The 21702-nt window shown below is 39.1% G+C and overlaps 1 protein-coding gene across 1 annotated transcript in view; it reads left to right on the forward strand.

Moving 5' to 3' along the window:
- The window catches only part of Bmp5 (bone morphogenetic protein 5), a 121415-nt gene extending 107047 nt beyond the window's left edge, over window positions 1-14368 (forward strand). The window contains exons 5-7 of the mRNA XM_050127291.1: window positions 782-858; window positions 7919-8029; window positions 12556-14368. Coding sequence (XP_049983248.1) covers window positions 782-858; window positions 7919-8029; window positions 12556-12705 — 338 coding nt within the window. The 3' untranslated portion in view covers window positions 12706-14368. The remainder of the gene's footprint in view (window positions 1-781; window positions 859-7918; window positions 8030-12555) is intronic.
- Window positions 14369-21702: the final 7334 nt, after the last annotated feature.

Below are 21702 nucleotides of genomic sequence, written 5' to 3' on the forward strand. Positions count from 1 at the left end.
CAGACAAATGCACAGTTGATTTGATGAAAGCCCACTTAGTACTTTATTGTAGAGGGGAGGAGGGGAACCTGCCACTCAGGATACTGCAGTAATCTTGGCTAGTGATGGTGTGTTTGGTCCAGGAGCAATGATGGACAGAGTGAGCAAGTGGGTTTGAAATCTGTTTGAAAGTTATGTGTGTGATTTCCTGGTAGAATGGACTTGAGAATGAAAGGGAAAAAAGGAGTGGGTTTCTTGAGCTTTTCGTTTGATTGATTTCTGTCTGGATACTTCCTTTAGCCATAATGAATATGCCTAAAAGTAGACATGCTTTTGAGTGATGCTCAGACACTCAAAATGGAATATCTTATATTGATGATACCTACTTAAATAAAATCTCAGAAGACACTGGCATCTTCTCTGAAAGCACCTCTTCAGAAAATATTGCATGAATATGCACCACATATTTATGTGATGTATCACTAGTGTGGCTGAATTAGTGAACAGTCACACAGTTCATAGCTAGTTCTCAGCAGCACCAGCCTATGCCTGGCATGCAGGTGGCAATAGAATTCTTTTAAGAACCTTATAAGGCAAAAAAATTCAATGCATTTTACAAAAGTAACTTGCCTGTGTGACACAGTTAAGCCAAAATTCTCTGTTAAGAATCAAACTCATGCTTAATATAGATAATCTCTTCCGAAACCTTATCCATAACCTCGTAACAGAAGTTGTATACTTCTATAACCAATAGGCTGTCGTTTGTTTGAAATGTAAGTTTTTGTTTTTCTTTAACTTGCAGATTATAACACCAGTGAACAAAAGCAAGCCTGCAAAAAGCATGAGCTCTACGTGAGTTTCCGGGATCTGGGATGGCAGGTAAGCTGGTTCACTTTAGGTGTTTCTTTTATGCTTTATCTCAAATCCTTAGCAAGTCAGAGTCTTTGTTAGTAATTGCTCCAATATAATAATCATTTTTGAAGACTACTCAGCATGTGATTCACACATATCATTTTCATTTCCTTATTTCATCATTGGAACATAATGAGTTGGGTTTAACAACCATCTAGGGAAATATAACGTTCTTAACATTTAAAAATGGATAAAAACAATACTGTCCTTTGAATATCCCAAGTGTTTTGTTTTGCATGAGTCAGAGTCTCCTTATGCAGCCCAAGATGTCTTTGAATGCTCCTTTGGCCTCAGTCTCCCATGTACTGGGATTATAGGCATATATTACCAGACCCTGCATATATAATTGATTAATTAATTAATTATTTTTTTGTACACATATGCATGTGCATGTTTGTGAGCATGTGTGCAGGCCAGAAGAGACCACCACATGTCTGCCCTATCACTTTCCACCTTACACTTTGAAATTTTTATCTCTCACTGAATCTTGAGCTCATAGTCTTTGGGGTATGCTGGTTGCCAGTAAAGTCCAGAGATTGTCATGTTTCCTACTCCAATGTGGAAAATCCTGGGATTATAAGCAAGCATGATAGATATGTTTTGCATCTCCCAGATTTTTCCTTGGGTACTGGGTATCCAAACTCCAGTCCTTATGCCTGCCCAGCCAACACTTACTCACTGAATCATCTCCACAGCACCTCCAGAGCTTTTAATTTTATAAAGATTGTTTGGATTAGTATAAACACCTACATTAACTCTGTTAGGGGCACGGTTCTGTCTGGGAAATAGAAATTCCAACTATTAAGTTTAAATCATAAGGCAGGTTTGCCCAAAATTTTTTATTTCACTCAAAACTCATATTATTATGTTTTTTAATACACTTCACAAATGAGGTAGAGAAGAAAAAAATAATTTCTTATGGCTCTGAGAACAATTTGATACGAAGTTTTATATTTCTTTTGTGTTCTGTCACAACACATTCTCAGTATTTGAGCCATATTCATAGTATTATAGTCACAAAATTAAACAAGGGTATAAAATAATATTAAGATGGGAATGTACATTAATATTTATTGTCTTTATTTGTGTTATTTTGCATTTTATTAGTTATTTGAAAATTTCATCTACCATATTTTGATCATATTTATTCTCCCTCATAAGTTCTTCCCAGATCCACTTCCCTTCCTTACCCCTCCAACTTCATGTTCCTTCTAAAAAACGGAGACAAATTTGTGCTGCCCAAATGTTCTTGTGTGTGCACGTTTCAGTGGACTATGGTCAGCTTATCAGGAGATTCACTTTTAGAGAAAATGGTCTCTTCCTCTCTTGAAAATCAGTTGGCACTAGCAACTTGTTTAGGGCTGGGATTATATGCACAATTCCCCTGTCCATGCTGAGATGTGGTCTCGCTTTGGGTCTTGTGCATACTGTCACAACTCCTCCAAATTGTGTCTTTGCCCTCCTGTGTCCAGAAGATGCTGCTTCCTTGTAGTCATCCATAGCCTCTGGCTTTTAATATCTTTCTGCTCCTGCTTCCCCAATGCCCCCTGAGCTTTGGGAGGGAGTGGCTGTATGTTCCATTTAGGACTGATCATTATATAGTCGCTCACTCTCTGCACCTTGTCTAGTGCGAATCTCTGCGTTGATTACTATCTACAGCAATGCAAACTTTTCTGAGGAGGACTGAGAAGTATCGTAGTCTGTGGGTATAACAACCAGTCATTAGGGTAATGCTGTGTCCATTTAGCAGCAGAATAGCAGTGGATTATCTTCTAGAGCCTATGACTTCTCTTGCCATAGGTTCTGGATCAAATATTGGTGCCAGGTAGGTTTCATTTTGTGGACTGTAACATATCCAGCTAGAAAATGGTTGGTTAGTTCCGTGACGTTAGGGCCACTATTGTACCGGGGGCATGTCTTGGCATGCCAGTCATCATTTTATCTGATGCAGTTCAGAGTTGGGTAAGATTAAAGATTACTCTCCTTCTTCAATAATAAAGATAGTGCCTTTTAGCACTGTGAAGCTAGCTGGTAGAGATGAAGCATCCAGGTCTATTCCACTAGGTTTCTCCATGTTTTGTGACTCAAGTGTGTGGTCTTCACACTTGAGCAACAAAGTCTTATTGTCAAGTTCTGGAAGGCAACCAAGAACACTGAAAGATAATAGCTTGTAATGTTTGGAGGTTTTTGGAACCTCACTGGTAAACAACTCTTAAAGAAGCAATCTATTCTTTGCACTAGGCTTTTTTATTTTTTAGCTTGTGTTGTCAAGTTGGGTCATTGTTTAGAGTAACTCCATTTTGATTCTCTTTTCTCTTTTTCTCTCTCTGTGTATGTATGTGTATATATGTATATGTTATACATAGGAAGTTTCTACAGTGATATGTTTCTATATGATATTTGAGAAAAGGTCTTTAATGTTATATATACCCTCCTCTACCCTGAAATTGCCCCTTCCACTCAAATTTAACCATTCTGGTTCCACTAGTCACATTTAACATTGCATCTCACTTTTCTTAAAAGTTCATTCCCATAGCCCATTGTGATTTCCCAACTTCCTTGGATATTTCAAATAAAACACACACATCTGAAGATTCAAAGATAACATTCATAAATGAGACAAAAATGTGATGCTTGTCTTTATGGATCTGGGTTGTCTCACTCATAATGAGTACTTCCAGAATCATCCATTTACCTGTTAATTTCATTATATTATCAGCAGAATAATATTCAGTAACATAAATATGCTACATATTTATTATCCACTCATCAACCAATCAACAACTAGGTTGTTTTGATTTTCTGGTTATTGTAAATAGAACATCAATGAAAATGGATGACTAGCATCTCTATAGTAGGATCTAGACTTATTTGGGTGTACCCAAGAGTGCTGTGCTGAATTATGTGGTAGGTCTACTTTAAGCTCTTTGAGGAACTTCAGTGGTGATAGCCATAGTGACTGCATCAGTTTCTTTCTCACCAGCAGTGAATAAATGTTCCTCTTTCCTCACATTCATGCCAACATTTTGTTTCTTTGTTTGTTTTTACTTTAGGAATTATAACTAGAGGAAGTTGAAATTTCAAAAAAGTTTTAGTTTTCAGTGTATTGGTTAAAATGGATATTTGTATGCCATTTTGTTTTAGAACTAAAGTTCTTTTCCCGATTTTTTATTTGGGTTGTTAATTTTATTAATGTTTAATTGTTTTGATTCTTCATGCAGTCTAGAAATTAATACTCCTTTAAATGTATAGCTGGTAAAGACTTTACCCCATTTTGTAGGTTGTCCCTTCACTAGAGTGATGATGTCCTCTGCTTCACAAAACGTCCAATTTTATGAATAAACTTTCATTACAGATAATAATTCATAATCACACACAGAGTTTTGTTTCTCTGGTGGTGGAGAAATCATAATAAATATTCCTTGGGACACTTTTTAATTTCCTAGAAATTTTTCACACAGTGTTCAAGAATTTGCTGTAATTTGTTTTATCTAAAACATTGTAAATTAATATAATAATAAAAAGAAAAAACATGAGATAAAGCAGATGATAAAGCTTCATTGGTCTGGAAGACTCTTACACTGGGAATGTGTTGTCTAACAGTAAAAAGAATTAGCTCAGTCCTGTTCTCTATGTCTTTTATTGTTGAAACCTATGTAGTTTTGGGATTTGACCTGAACAGGGCAACAGGTGAAGAAAGGACAGATACACATGCATGATGTGGGAGTGTCATAAATCAATCTGTTGATTTCATTGGCTGAGCAATAAAGAAACTGCTTGGCTTAGCTTAGAGCATAGATGGGAGGAGGAAACAGAATAGCATTCTGGGCGGAAGAGGAAGTGAGGTCAGACTCTGCTCTGCTCCCGGAGAGACCGGTCAGCTCTGCTGGAGCAGAGACGCCATGCTCCACTTTCCCAGGATGGACTTGAGGTCAGACTCTGCTCTGCTCCCGGAGAGACCGGACAGCTATCCCTGCTGGATAGACACGATAGCTCTGCGCTCTGAGGCAGAGGCATGAAGCTCCCCAGGATGGACGTAGGTTAGAATCTTCCCGGGTAAGTGCACCTGGGGTGCTTACAAACATTACTAGAAATGGGCTAGTCCAGGTGCGAGAATTAGCCTGTAAGGGCTAGAGTTCATGGGCCAAGCAGTTAAATGAATACAGTTTGTGTGTTGTTATTTCGGGCATGAGCTAGCCAAGCGGCTGGGGTGTTGGGGACGCAACCCCGCCGCTTCTTATTTCAACACATGCAGAAAATCTGGGGTCAGCTGGACTGTGTTCTCTGATGGAGATGCGCCAGTAGTAGCCCAGAAACTCAGTGTACTTAGTCTACAGAACTTGAGTGAAGAAGGGAAGGGCATCTAGGCATGTGTGTTTTTGTGTGTGTGGGTCTCTGGAGGGGAGCAGACTCACATTGTAGTCATTCTGGAGAAGGAAACTGCAGTTGATATTTTCTGTATACACTGACAATGTCTGTACTTATTCCAGGGGAAGGCCTAGCTATTCCCATGAGTCTGAGGCCCTGGGGTCTTGACAAGGCCATGATTGTAATATACAGTCACTCTGAGTTTCACCTGCTCTAAATATTTCCCCCTTTCTTATTACTTTGATGTTCAGGGTGTCTTCACTTTTACTACCAAACTGGTTTTTTTGCAATGCCCAATACCAGGCAGTAAGGCTGACCAAAGGAAGAACAAACAGCCACTCTGACCAACACAAAAACAAGGAAAGCTTTAACAAATTAAAGTGATTGGAGCCTTGAACCTCATCAAAGTTCACTTTTGCAGTCTTAGCAGTGGAGACAATCTGGCTATAAGCCTTTTGCAATTCCAGGGTGTACAATGTATTTGGGCCATATCTACAGTATTGTTATGGTGTGTTCAAGCACTCCAGAAGTGGGTATTAATTATTTCCCAATTATATTTGCTTTCATTATAAGAGTTGCTGTCACACATATGTGCTGACAATCTGTGTGACATATCAAATCCTATCTGGTATCTGTCTGTAACCCCCCTTTATCCATACTGAGGTCATCACTTGACCAACTGGTAATACTACAAAGGTTGACAGCTGCCAATTGCTATAGTTCTATATAAGGTCATTTGTCTAGCTGGAGATTGGGTGAATGCCAATACACTGTATTATTACTTCTATGGAGCCATTAGTGGCCCACTGAATGACATTAATGCCATTGACATTGTGTACTTGAATGGTGCCTAACAAGCAATGTCTTCAGGGAGTATAGCCAGGGACCCATTTAATAAATACTATGTGCACTGCAGATTCTCAGTAGGGGTGGGCTATGAGAGCTGTTGTATTTGGTAGAGGCCTTAAATTCTAGGAGTTCCACTTTTTTTTTTTTTAAATTTAACATGCGTACCATTCCATAGCAGGGTGGCTCTCCAGGTCTCTTTGAGAGAAATCCCTAAGAAAATGATAAAGGAGAAACACATTTGAGTAAAGTCATAGCCCATTTCAAATAGTTGACTGGGACTCATTGGGACATCAGGTAGTTAGAGAAGTGGCCTCCAAAATTGAGGGAGTGATTAATAAAACCAGGTCCGGAAGGATGTGACGAAGCTGCTGGGTGGGTCTGTGGATCCAGTGGACTTCTCCTTGGACTGGACTGCTCTGCATGGGCACAATCACTAGCTCTATCAGAAATATAACTTCTGAGTTCTTTTCTAGCCCCGGGTCTCATGCTTGCTCCTCTGACATTTGATTTTGAGTCTGGATCAGGTCACCCAAACACAGGAAAGCAGTTAAAACCATCGGTATTGACCTCCAAATCTCTTGTCCTAAACAAAGTTTCCTGTCAAGGAGTGAGTTTACCTCCCCTTAAATCTTGTTGCAACCCAGACCCAAGGTGCAATTGTGCCACAGGTTGGGAGAGGGCATCCTCATAGTTCCTTTCCTCTGGACATGTCTCCAAAGCACAGTCTAAATCCTGATGCAGTTGGAATGTTTTTACCTTATTTCTATGTTTCTTCAAAACTCCTCCAAAGCATGAAAATATAACCGTCTCTATAGCCTGCTCATCCCATGGTTTATGCCCAACTTGCAGAAATGCTCCCCTTCCCCTACTTTTCTTTGCATGCTTGCACTCATCACTGCCGTCTTCCCTGCTTGACTGATGTGAATTCCCTGCGGTCAAGGACCCACATTGGACACCACTTGCCTTGGCCTGCAGGGCTTTTGTATTGATTTGACTAGGGTGGCTGGGAATGAAGAAATGACAGACAGAAATGTTGGGGTTAGATGGGTCATGTATTCTGATGAAGCTGTCCCAGCAGTAGCCGGGACACGCAGAGCTTATTATATACAGATGAAAAAGGCTAAGGTGGACTAACTCATCTTCATAGGTGGTCTCTGAAGGGAGCAGTGGCAGCTGCAGTTGTCCTGGAGGAGGAAGCTGTGGCCGATATTTTCTGCACATGTTGTCAACATTATTACTTCGACTTGGGGGAGGCCTTGCTGTTCCTCTGAGCCTATCCCAGGGAAGGTCTTGCTGTTCCTCTGAGCCTATCCCAGGCACGGCCTTGCTATTTCTCTGAGCCTAGCTCAGGCAAGGCCTTGTCATTCCCAGGACCCCGAATCACTGGGGTCTTTGACATGGCCTTGCTCCTGTCAGTAACAGATCCACTCAGGACTTCATCCACTCCCTACTTTTTGTGGTTCATTTGAATGTCTCAGCGTTAATCATTTTCAGTTTAAACAATATTTAGAATACAATTTTATGATCTTAGTTTTGTTCTAAAAAACAGAATGATTAATGTAGACTATGTTTTACATAGTAGCCTCTTGGGAAGAAATTGGAAATGACCATTTATTGTAAAAATGTTTATACTTTTGTTGTAAATGTCAATTAAAAATTAAAGGATATAGGTTAAGCTGGACTTTTAGAATAATTGTTGCATTAAGGAAGGAAACTTATTCAGGTAGGATATCTTTAAGTGCTCCTTAAGAATGATCTGTTTTTACTGTCACTTATCTGATGTGAATTTTCTTGATTTTGTGCATTTCAGGATTGGATTATAGCACCAGAAGGGTATGCTGCCTTTTATTGTGATGGAGAATGTTCTTTTCCACTTAATGCCCACATGAACGCCACCAACCATGCCATAGTCCAGACTCTGGTAAGGTCTATGCTTATGGGGTAGAACCTGGTTCTAATAAAAACACAGTATAGAGTTGTTTTAAAGAAAATGTAATTATCAACCTCAAGTTTTTAAATTCCTTTGTAACTTGTAGTGGGGGTCGGGTGAGGTAGCAATTGTGGGTATAGTAAGAAATTCCGATTGGCTTGAATCAATAACCCTGGTCTCAGAATTGGGACAAATTCAGCTGGGAAAACTGAAGTAAGGAAGTAAAGTCGCTACTCTGCATGGCTTTCATCATTACACAGAGATCAACCAGATGTTTTAAACTAGCGATTCACTAGTCGCCTTTGCTGAAACATTGAGTAACAGCTGCACTGAACTTCATCTGAGAGTTTTGGCATAATTATTTCAAGCAAGTTCTTTATATACATCGCTATTACAGCCATTGAATATGATGTATAAGTAGTAGAATATTTTCACTTGAGTTTTCCTTCTCCTCAGTTCCTCTTATTTTTCTGTCATTAAAAAAAATAAATTTATCTTTCCTTTTTCTCCTTCCACACTTCTGGATATTCAGCAATGATTACATTTCTAGTAACCTCAGCATGTTCCTGCACTTAAGACAGTGAAATGTTGACTCAAGGATCTGTGATTGTATTCTGCCTAATGAACCCAAGCCAACCTCTCTCCTCATACTGATGTGTCAGAAGGTAGTCCCTGGAAGACAGCAAGCAGTCTCTTAGGAGGTGCACCAGATTAAGTTACAGAATTGCTATTTAGTGTCTGAGTTAATATGAAAACCATAATTATCTATCTAGGAGAAAAAGTAGAGAACACAGCTGTAGAGCTACAAGGCACTGATAGAAGCTGAGTTGTCTGCTGTTGGTAGAACGACCCTAGCGTGCGAGGGAAGCTGGTTTCGTAACCTCTGCTCCAAACAAGTTTACCTTTCCCTTTGACCCATTTAGACCTAAAAGCCGATGGAGAGAATAACTAGTTTTTAAATAAGGACTCACGTAAATATAATATAATTATAAGCAGACATATCAAGTATTTGAATTCCTTGATTGTAGTAGGAGGCCACTTGTTCGTTTCCCGGCTGCCCGGACTCCTGAAATAACCGCACAGAAACTGTAAATCACTGCTTGGCAATCATGATAGAATATTCCTAGTGAGCTTTTATATATTAAATCAACCCATTTTTATTATTTTATATATTAGTATGAGATTCGTGGCCTACCGGCGAGGTTTTAACATGTCTGTCTCTGGTGGCTCCATGACTTCTCTCTGCTCTGCCTTCTTTCTCCTAGCATTCAGTTTAGTTTTCCCCACCTAGCTATTCTCTGCCCTATCAGGCCAAGCCAGTTTCTTTATTCATTAACCAATAAAAGCAACACATAGACAGAAGGACCTCTCACATCACTTGATGATTACCTGTACCACTTCGACTTAAAAGACACTGTTGACTTTCCTGGCTTGTCTGAAATGTTGTCCATGGTGGATAAGCACGAGTTTTATAAACTTTGGAAAAAAAAATCAGTGAGAGGACAAAAAAGAAAATAAGCATTTTAATAGGCAGCCACATATAGAATGTTCTTTTCGGCCAGGCAGTGGTGGCACATGCCTTTAATCCCAACACTTAGAGGTAAAGGCAGGTCCTGGTCTACAGAGTGAGTTCCAGGTTAACCAGGGCTACATAGATAGACTCTGTCTCAAAAAACAAAAGTCCTTATCATGGGAAATCCTACTTTAATGACAGTAGGTGAGGCATAAAATAAATCCCTGGGGAGAATTAAAGTCAGCTATGCCTCACTTCACAAACACTTCTTAACACGGGTTAATATTCGTGAGCAGTAGGGAGCAGCTAGGCTCTGCAAGGGTACTGTACTCAGACCTGCCGGGAGACCGAGAAGCATGCTCATGATTCCTTTTTTTGAAGGAGCAGTCATGACCACTACGTATGTAGTGACAGAGAGAAACAGCTACTGTTAATTTATGTGCTGGATACTTTTATTTAAACTTGACACAAGGTAGGGTCATTTTGGAAGAGGGAACTTCAATGAAAAAAATATGCCCTGCCTCACCACACCCACCAAATTGACCCGTGGCCAGGCCTGGAGTACATTTCCTTGGTTATGGTTGATGTGGGAGGGCTCTGGTCATGCTGGATGAGTTCCCTCTGGGCTGGTGGCCTGGGTGCTACTAGACAGCAGGCTGAGCAAGCCGTGAGGAGTAAACTCGTAAGTATCATTTATCATGGCCTGTGCCTCAGTTCTTGCCTCCAGACTCCTGCCCAACTTCCTCAGATGATGGACTACAAGTTGTAAGATGAAAGAAACCCTTTTCTCTTTAAGTTGCTTATGTTCACAGTGCATCATTGCAGCAACAGAAACCTTAACTAAGACAGCTTATACAATGATGCTACTTTATCTCTCAAAATTCTTTATCTGTTTTTGTTTGCAGAGTATTTATGCCTGATGAAGGAAGCAGAATTTTGCTTTCTTAGATATGTATCCAATTTGTCAAATTTCCCTCAGGCTAAGCATGAATACTGATTGTAAAAAAAAAATCCTTTGTCAAATAATCATTTTTTCATATTTACTTTGTTTCTTTTCTCATAAATATATAAATAAGTATTTTGGTTCTTATGGCTATAGTCTGGAAGTAGTATCAAAGAGAAAAGAAAAAGAAACCCTGATGTGAAGTTAGAAGATCTTTATCTGTGTTACTTACTATCCTGTAGAGAAGACATATCACTCCAAACCTGAAGGTCACAGGGCAACTTCAGTGTTTGTGGTGTTGTAAATATTCTTGCATTTGTTCTGTGAAGGACGTGGAATGAGAAGACAGTCAGACTTTTTGTTACAGAAGAGCATTTTTATGACGAATACGTTGGAAGAATCATTTAAGAACAATCCATTTTGCTTGGAGCGGCTGCTTGTGAAGGCTGCTAAGGGCATTGAAACCTTGGGGGTTATCAATCATGCCTGCGAGGGTTATGGGAGATCAAGCTGATGAGGAATAGAAGTTGTATCTGAAATCTGTAAAAGCTCCGTGACTTTTAGTTTTGCAAGGTCTTAGGAAATTTCAAGTTCATGTGGAACTGCTCATTTATCCGGTGCTTTTGCTCACATGCAAGCCTCCTATATCATCTCAGCCAGGAGACTGTGGAGCCAAAACTCTGAGAGGCCATGTTTGCTTCTTTGTGGATCCCTTAAGGCTCATCAAGGGGACTTCCCATAAACCCCTTTGGGGGAAGGGCCAGAGTAGGTGGGAACCACATTCTGGCTTCTGGCTCAAGTATTATAACACACAGGCAAACTGCCAGTCTGATTAAAATGAGTTCCGAGCTTTTACTTAAGCGCTTTACTTTTCCATACATTTTAAGTCTTTTAAGGGAATGGATATTCAATTTGCAAACTCTCTGGACCCCTCGCTTCAACTTCAGCTTGTTTCTTTGGCAGTTGTCTAAGGAGTGCGTAGGGAAAGAAAGACCATGTTAAGCTCCAGTCAGTCCAGTAAAAAAAATTCTATGAAGAAGAGTTGATATCATTGCTCTAAAACAAGTATTGGATTTATTTTAACTTTTATTCTTCTCTCATACATTACATCCTGACTAGAGCAATTTCTCCTCCCTTTATTCCTCCCAGTATCTTCTCCTACCTCCCCTTTCTAGGCCAGATCAACTCCTTCTCTGTTTCTCTTAAGAAAAAAAAAGGCTCTTGGTGATATCCACCAAACATAGCCTAGTAAGACTGGGAACAGAACCTCATATCATTGCTATACATGGCAACCCAGTAGGAGAAAAAGGGTCCAGAGTGCAGGCAAAACCAGTATAGATTTTACTTCATTATGGTTTTTAGCTTGTCTTTTCTACGTAGGAGTAAGAGTTGAGATACTGTTTGTGAGGCATGACTTAACTATCCTACGACAATATCCTGCAGACTTAAAACTTTCTGTAGTCCAAGTGTGTCTGTTCCAACTTGAGTCCACAGCCTCTGTTATTCTTGTAGTGGACACAGAAGACAGCTATTCAGTTAAAGCAGGTCATTACTAAGTATCATGTCCCGCCTCCCAGAAAATTCCACTCAGTATTCCATACAGAGCTTGCTTTATCTGATGATCTCATTTCAAACCCCCAATACGTAGACCTGTTGATTCTTAGTGCTTGTTGGTTGACAATGCACCCTGTTGAGCAGCCCCTGTCTAAGTCATCTATGGTATATAAAGGAGTCAGATGACAAATGCCTGTCAGAGAGTCATGACATCAACATCATATTCCTTTTTTTTTTCTTTTTTCTTTTTTCTTTTCTTTTTTTTTTTTTTTTTTTTTTTTTTTTTTTTNTTTTTTGATTTCGAAACAGGGTTTCTCCGTAGCTTTTGGTTTCTGTCCTAGAACTAGCTCTTGTAGACCAAGCTGGGCTTTAACTCCCAGAGATCCGCCTGCCTCTGCGTGCGCCACCACCACCCGGCTCAACATCATATTCTTAAAGCTGTAAGTAAAATGTTTACCGCATTTCTTCAAAAGACACACTTCCCTTTTTATGTTCTTTCTTTGCCAGGTACACCTGATGTTTCCTGACCACGTTCCCAAGCCCTGTTGTGCTCCAACCAAATTGAATGCCATCTCCGTCCTGTACTTTGACGACAGCTCCAATGTCATTTTGAAGAAGTACAGAAACATGGTGGTACGCTCGTGTGGCTGCCACTAGCGCTAAGGGATTGTGGGAATAACAAAACCGAGCTGTATTACGTTTATGACTGCAATCAAAGGCAGATAAATGGGGACTTCCTTAAAATCAGCAGGGGTCATTTCATCTCTCTATGTATCATATTATGTATATAACACTTTTTTATTTATTTAAAAGTGTGTATTCTCTTTTGGATGCCTTATCAGTAAAATCTATTTTAAAGGTTCCTATATTATGATAGATTCCTACTCTCACTTTTGATGGGGCATGCTGAGCCCAGTTAAATTCTATGTCAACATTTTCCCAATACTACTACAAATAATTTTCTAATATTAAGTAGAACTCCCTTGACAGTTTAATGTTGTTGAAGGGAAATGAATACATTTGGTTATATTGCACCAGTGAAAACTAAAATAGAATATTTAGAAATAAAGTTTTAAAAACTAGCAACCCATTTTTTTTAAAACCATTGCTTAGCTAAATAAAAATTTCCTTTCAGAGTTTATGCTTTATTGGCGAAAGTAAAATGCTGGACAGGATTTGACTAAATAAAGGGTAGGCAGGACAGACACGGGAGCTGAGGGACAGCGTAACTGTTTTTAACCGCTCTCTTTAGGGGAATTGGTGCAACACCAGGAGCCTGCTGCTTCTTGCTTCTGATTGCTGCAGATTTTTTTTTTTCAGAAGGTCAGAGCTTCCGAAATTTTTTGACACAGGCTTGAGGCTTGAGTCAATGTCCACAAGTTCCCGAAATGCCACTAATAAGCACAGTCCAGCCTCACCTCAGCTGAGCCACACCTGGCCGTTGTCTAGAACACCACAGCTACAGTGCTTGTTTCCCCTTGGTTAGAACTTAGTCCACGGTAGAGAAATATTTGCATTTACTGCATTTTTCTCCTTCCAGGGAGGAGTCACTTCATGCATCAAATGGATTAGAACTGACGATGCCAGTAGAGACTTTGCAGGTTGATGCGATGCAAGGGATTTTACTTAGGGTGAAACCATGAACATTAAACTGAATGAAAATGACCACAGTATGGCTTTGATGGAATTGCCATTTTCAAACTGCTAAAAGCCACTTTTCTTGTTTTTGAGAATCAATGCAGTGAAAACCAGTTTCGAGAAAGGGATTTTTAAAAACCTTCCTCCAAGCACAAATAAGTACAGCAGGGAAGGTTCTGGAGCGGTGTGAAAGTGTGTGTGTATGAGTGTGCGCATCCTCTCCTTGCTGGTGTTAATTTATTTTCTCCGTGTTGAAGCAGTAACTGGGAGCTGCGGTCTTGGTTCAGCCCAGGCTGAGTCTTTGGGGAGTGGATCATCAGGTTGACCACCTTCTGTCAACTGTGTGGGGAGGTTTGTAGCAGTCAACTGGAAATATCCAAGTACCTTTCCTTAATCACTGTCTGTAGCTTTCAAGCCAAGGTCTGTTATTAGGCATTCCCAAACACTGGGGTTTGTTTGTGATTCAGACATTTTACATTGTTGCTTTATAACCCAGTTTACAGTATAGAAAGTATGGCATTGACTATATTGGGGGATACATTAAGTAATATATTTTTAGTTAATAAGTTAATAGTATACCATTGAAGATAAGACTAGAGATTAAGAAATGGAAATCTATTATATTATTCTTTAAATGTGCTACTTGAATGTATGTTCATATTTAAAATATATTAAACTTGTGATACCAGCCTCTGCTTTTTGTTTGTTTGCTTATATGTGACATAGTTCTTTATTTAAAAAACTATAAAATGTAAGTGCGTCTTATACTAAAATATTCACCAGATGGAAACTATTGTTTTAATTATGTGGGTCATTACTTGCTTTCAATTGATCAAGTTCTTTTGTATTTTTCATAGTTACTGATCATTAGGTGGAGAGAGTACCAGTCTATGAATTGCATATGTGGGAGACAGTGTTGAAGCTTGGACTATCTGTGAGGCACCTGGCAGTAGGACTAGGATCTATTCCTGGTGTATGAGCTAGCTTTTTGGAGCCCATTTGCTATGGTGGGATGCCATGTTCAGTCTTAATATGGGGGTGAGGGACTTGGTCCTCCCCTAATGTGCCAGACTTTGTTGATTTCCCAAGGGAGCCCTTACTCATTGGGAAGAGTGGATGGGGCTGGGACTGGGGGGATAGTGGGGTGAGGGCAGGAGGAGGGGTGGAGGGTAGAACTGTAAAAGGAATGTAAAATAAAATTTAAAAAAAGCAATAATTAAATCAGACTTTGCTAAAATTCAAGAAATAAAGGAAAGAAAAAGTAAAACAAAATCGGTTCAAACAAAAAAAATAATTTAAAATAGCAGAAATAATCAAAGTGGAAAAATATCTTAATTTGTTCTTGTACATCTAAAACAAGAAATAAGAAGGAAAATAAACGGGGCTGCAGAGATGGCACAGCAAAGTGTTACCATGGAAACCTGAGGGCCTGATTCAATCCTTAGAACGAGGTAGATGCTGTGGTGTGCACTTGTAATCTTAGTGCTGGGGAGATGGGACCAGCCAGACAATCCAGTTAGTGAGGCTCAGGTCTCAGTGAATGACCCAGTCTCAAAAAAGAGTGTGTTTGTTTCCTCAGGAAGGAGACCCAAAGTTGACCTCTAGCCTTCACTCATGTGTGAATACACATGTGTGTATACACATCAAAACACATGAGCACATACATGAATGCATACATAGAAACACTTAATTGACATTGCATCTTCCAAAAATTATATGTATATATACTCATGATTGAATAATTGTCATAAATTCTTAGTATTATTTTAGTAATATTCTAGCTATTACCAGAAACAGAAAAAATCGGATTTAATAGATTTATGTCATTATAAGTAATTAGTGTGCTGGCAATGGTTTTTTTTTTTTTGGTGCGCTTCAGAAATTTTTCTACTTTGCGTATGTTCTGCTTTGTGAGAGCACTTTATCCAGTTTGGAAGGAAGAGGACATAAATCGTAAATACTCAAGTTTTTAAGAAACTAAGGCTAAAAGATTTTGCATAGAACTAAAGAAAACAGACTGGAAAACCAAAATTATTTTTCAACTGAAGAACCATCACTTCATATTCCCTGTATCATCATCATCGAATCTTAGCCAGAGCCTCCTGGCAACTCTACAGTCTGGCAACTGTGATCTCTCAAGACATTTACAATGAATAATTAGCTCACAGTGCAGTTTTGCTCGGGGCAGAAGAAATCCTCATCCCCAACACAGGCAGCCACCTCATAAGCATTCAGTCTAGTGCTCAATCCATCATTCAAAGTCTGTCTTGAGTTACGTGTTTTCTTCTGCTTTCTTGTTCTTCCTGTTTGAGGGGAGGAGAGCTGGAAAATTTAAAAGGAGTGAAGATGCCTCTGCTGATAAGGTATACACATTACTAAGTCTAAAGCTGAGGAGAAAGCACGAAAAATTATAAGCAATGCCAATTTCTCTCTTATTTAGGTATAAAACAAGGTGTTATATAAAAACACTCTAAGGTGGCTGTCAGAGAAGGAGTGAAGGGCTCAGAAGACCAGGCCACTGCACTATTCATTGATGGCACCTGAGGGGCAATGATCTCAGAGAGGAAACCCAAGGGAATCTGCAGCTTTATAAATCACAACATTTCTGAAAACTTAAACCCTATATCAAGTTTCTCCCCTTACTTTCCATTTTACTGCAAAATCAGTGTTTGTACACAACAGGGAAGGAGAAGCACTATACCTTCAGTTCTGGAAATTATATAATCATTTATAGGAGAGAGAGAGAGAGAGAGAGAGAGAGAGAGAGAGAGAGAGAGAGAGAGAGAATGAGAATTATGTTAAGTGCCTCAGGACTTTGTCAGTGCTGAAACAGAAACTAACATGATGCTTAATTGTGAGTAATATTCTGTCATTTCAGCCCACCATGGCTACTAATGAATAGTGAAATACAGTAACAGAGAATTTAAAGTGTAGATTGTATTTATTTTCCTGCAAAAAAACCCCAGAGTAAAAGAACAATTTAAAAAACTTGTGACAAGAGATCTATAAAGTTCCTTAAATTACACACTAATCAGTATCTTTTCCTCAATAGAACACACACCTAGTTCCATCCATGTGTATATACATTTATAGTAAAACATGCTCTTTTTCACACGCAAGTTGTAAAAACAACTTTTAAATTTAAATATATTTTGTTTATATTTCACATTCTTTTTTATCTCTCTTCCTCCACTTACCTAACTTTAAGTTCTTTCTCTACAAACAAACAAAAACTAAACAAAACCCCAATGACCATCCCAAACCAATAAAATAAAATAAAACAATACTCCAAAATCAAACCAAAAAAACAAACGAACAAAAACACCAAATTGACATAAAATAAAAGCACACACACACACACACACACACACACATACACACACACACACACACTGTGGAGTCCGATTGAATGTTAGACACAAGGCTTGCCCTGGATTGGTTCTATTCCTAGTATCACTCTGTTGGAGAAAATGGATTTTCCCTCTCAGCAGGTAGGGAGGTCACTCCAGTTGTTAATCTTTACCCTAGTGACTAGGTATTCTTTCATTCGCTCATGCATTTAAAATATAACAAATTAAAATATAAGAAGGAACAAAAACTATCACATTAAAGTTGGACAGGACAAACCAACAGGAGAAGGCACTAGAATCAGATAACTTTTTTTTAAAAAAAATTCTATTTCCTTTTTTATTGATTTTTACTGAGCTCTATATTTTTCTTTGCTCCTCTCCCTGCCTCTCCACTTCCTGCTTCACTTTCACCCAAGGTCCCCATGCTCCCAATTTACTCAGGAGATCTTGTCTTTTTCTACTTCCCATGCAGATTAGATCTATGTAAGTCTCTCTTAGTGTCCTCATTGTTGTCTAAGTTCTCCAGGGTTATGGTTTGTAGGCTGGTTTTCTTTGATTTATGTTTAAAATCCACCTGTGATGAGTACCTGTGATAACTGTCTTTCTGTATTTGGGTTACCTCACTCAAAATAATGTTTTCTAGCTCCATTCATTTTCCTGAAAAATTCAAGATGTCGTTATTTTTTCTGCTGTGTAGTACTCCATTTTCCATATCCATTCTTCAGTCGAGGGGCATTTAGGTTATTTCCAGATTCTGGCTACTACAAAAAATGCTGCTATGATCATAGCTGAGCACATGTCCTTGTGGCATGATTGAGAATCCTTTGAATATATACCCAAAAGTGGTATTACTGGGTCTTGAGGAAGGTTGTTTCTTAATTTTCTGAGAAATTGCCACACTGATATCCAAAGGGGTTGTACCAGCTTGCATTGCCACCAGCAATGCAGAAGTGTTCCTTTTCCCTCACAACCTCTCCAGCATAAGTTGTCATCTGTGTTTTTGATCTTGTCCATTTTTATAGGTGTCAGATGGAATTTTAGAGTTGTTTTGATTTGCATTTCTCTGATGACTAAGGATGTTGAACATTTCCGTAAGTGTCTTCAGCCATTTTAGATTCCTCAGTTGATAGTTCTCTGTTTAGGTCTGTACTCCATTTTTTTTTAAAAATTGGATTATGTGTTTGTTTGATGACAATTTTCTTTAGTTCTTTGTATATTTTGGAGCTCAGACCTCTGTTTGATGTGGGGTTGGGGAAGATCTTTTCCTATTCTGAAAGCTGTCTTTTTGACCATGTCCTTTGCTTTACAGAAGCTTTTCAGTTTCAGAAGGTCCCATTTATTAATTGTTTCTCTCAGTGTCTGTGGTGCTTGGGTTATATTTAGGTAGTGATCTCCTGTTCCAATGCGCTCAAGTGTACTTTCTCTTCTATAAGGTTCAGTGTGGCTGGCTTTATGTTGAGGTCTTTGATCTTTTGGACTTGAGTTTTGTGCATGGTGATAGACATAGGTCTATGTTCATTCTTCTACATGTTGATATCCAGTTATGCCATCACCATTTGTTAAATATGCTTTCTTTTTTCTAGTTTATATTTTTTGTTCTTTGTCAAAAATCAGGTATTCGAAAAAGTGTGGATTAATATCCGGGTCTTCTATTCGGTTCCATTGGTCCTCCTGTCTGTTCTTATGCCAATACCAGGCTGTTTTCAATACTATAGCGCTGTAGTAGAGTTTTAAGTCAGGGATTGTGATGCTTCCAGAAGTTCTTTTACTATAGAGGATTGTTTTGGATATTCTGGGTTTTTTGCTTTTCCATATAAAGTTGAGTACTGTTCTTTTGAGGTCTGTGAAGGATCTTTTCTGGGATTTTGCTGGGCGTTGCATTGAATCTGTAGATTGCTTTTGGTAAGACTGCCATTTATACTATGTTAAATCTGCCTACCCAAGAGCATGGGAGACTTTCCATTTTCTGGTGTCTTCTTCAATTTCTTTCTTCAAAGATTTAAAGTTCTTGTCATACAAGTCTTCCAATAGTTTGGTTAAGAGTTACTCTGAGGTATTTTATGGTATTTGTGGCTATTGTGAAGGGCATTGTTTTCTGATTTCTTTCCCAGCCCTTTTATCATCTGTGTACAGGAGGGCTACTGATATTTCTGAGTTAATTTTGTGTCCTGCCACATTACTGAAAGTGTTTATGAGTCGTAGAAGTTAGTTGGTAGAATTTTTGGGATTGCTTATGTAAACTATCATATCATCAGCAAACAGTGAGAGTTTGACTTCTTTTCTGATTTGTATTCCCTTGATCTCCTTTTGTTGTCTTATTGGTCTACCTAGGACATCAAAAACTATATTGAATAGCTATGGAGAGAGTGGACAACCTTGTCTTGTTCCTGATTTCAGTGGAATCGCTGGGAGTTATTCTCCATTTAGTTTGATGTTGGCTGTTGGCTTGCTGTATATTGCCTTTATTATATTTAGGTATGTTCCTTGTATTCCTGTTCTCTCCAAGACCTTTATCATGAAGGAATGTTGTATTTTGTCAAAAGCTTTTTCAGCATCTAATGAGATGATCATGTGGTTTTTATTTCTCAGTTTGTTTAATATGGTGGATTATGTTGACAGATTTTTGTATGTTGAACCATCCCTGCATCTCTGGGATGAAGCTGACTAGATCATGGTGGATGATGGTTTAAGAATCAAAGACCTTTTTATTTGCATACCAAGAATTCCATAGAAACACTAAATTGGGTGCCATGCTAAAAGTGCAGAGGACCTGGTGCAGACCTGTGCATGCCCTGTGCATGCTGCTTCAGTCTCTGTGAGTTCATATGGTCATTGATCATGTGAATTTAGAGGACCTTGTTTTTTGATTCTTCCATTCCCTCTGACTTTTATACTCTTTCCACATCCTCTTCCATGGGATTCCCTGAGGCCTGAGGGGAGAGATTTTACAGGGACATCCCATTTAGGACTGAGTGTTCCAAAGTCTCTCACTCTGAACAATGTCTGGCTGTGGGTCTTCATATTTGTTCCATCTGCTACAGGAGGAAGCTTCTCTGTTGATGACTGACCAAGGCATTGATCTATAAAACATACTCTTGAATGCACTGTAAGGCTTTGTAAACAAAGGAAAAAAACTGTAAAAAGCAGGGAGTAAATGTAGGAACGTGGGAGTAATGTTCAGGGAGTTAGTGAAGTGTTCCATGTCATCTAAAGCTTTGGTTTCAGTCACCATGCCTTAGGAGCAGGAACAAATTCTATGCAGTGAAAGGGACCAGATCAGACACTACCACATAAATCAGGAAATCAAGTGGAACCAGAAAGCAAGGAAATTTGTCTTGGCTCTGCATGCTGAGAAGAAAGCAGGCATCTGTGATACTCATTTGTACTTGTGACTAAAAATCACACTTGTGTGCTCAGACTATTAAAGATCTCCTGGTGAATCTCAAAAGTCATTGGGGAAAAAACATGGCAGTCCTGTCTGGGGTCTGCAATGCCATCCCAGGCCTCGAGGAGCACACACTGAAAACACACCAGGGAATAGAAACTCACAGCCAGAACAGTGTGCAGAATGTTCTGTAAAGGTTCAAAGAAAGCACAAAGGTAGCGCTGCTCAGAGAACTTATACATCCATTGAGTAATATAATTGAGACTATATAGTAAGACTATGCTATGTGCTTTTTGAGACTAAAAAGTTAACTATGAAAATATTTTAAAAGGGTTGATTGAGCCAAGAATGTCATTATTTTTCTTCTGTATAGTACTCTATTGTGTAAATGAAGCACATTTTCCTTATCCATTCTTCGGTTAAGGGGTATTTAGGTTGTGTCCTGTTCTGGCTATGACAAACAATGCTGTTACGAACATAGCTGAGCACATGCCCTTGTCCCATGTGCCTTTAAAATATTCTGTTTCTTCCCCAACATTTCTCCTGTCTCTGCCCCCGCCCCCACAGATTGGTCCTAGTAGCCTAGATTGGCCTTGTATTTTTACCTCAGCTTCTCCACAAAGCACTATATGCATGAGCGCTGGCTTGAAGGTATCTTTTCGTCTATTTGTTTTTCAGATGTTAAGTTGAGAAACAGAATGTACTTGAGAAGGCAAAATTAGTTTCAGTTGATTGTTGGAGACCCAGGCTTGGGTCATGGACCTTAGTGAGGTTTCATTTCCCTAGAGTTCTGAATGTACAGCTGAGTTCGGAAAGGAAGGCCAGATAAAGTGGTGCTTTTCCCACAATTCTTTCAGTCTCTTTGTTCAACATTCTACTCTCTATCACAGGTAAGAGCCCAAAACACCCAGAAATGTAACTCAAACTAACAACCCAGATGGTAGGTGTGTTGGTGTCTGTTTCAGTAGGTACAGGCAATGGAGAGGAAGTATTTGCTTCCTTAGGTTTTCCTGTGGGATCTAGTCAGAGATTTGTTCATGGATCTTGCTTGAGGTTTTACCCTTGTCTAGGGGATTAGCTGACGATTGCTTTTAAAACATGTTGCTATAGAGGGCTTGACTTCAAACCATTCAAGACTATTAGCTTACAATCCTAGAAGTTCAGTCCAAAATAAGTTATTCTGACCTAAAGTCTGTGTTGACAGTTCTGTGATTCGTGTTCTGCCTATATTCAGCTTCTAGAGAATATATATATATATATATATATATATATGCTTGATTT

The sequence above is a fragment of the Alexandromys fortis genome, unplaced genomic scaffold, assembly GCF_014885135.2.
Source record: "Alexandromys fortis isolate MF-2015 unplaced genomic scaffold, M_Fortis_MF-2015_v1.1 scaffold_22, whole genome shotgun sequence".
Lineage (NCBI taxonomy): Eukaryota > Metazoa > Chordata > Mammalia > Rodentia > Cricetidae > Alexandromys > Alexandromys fortis.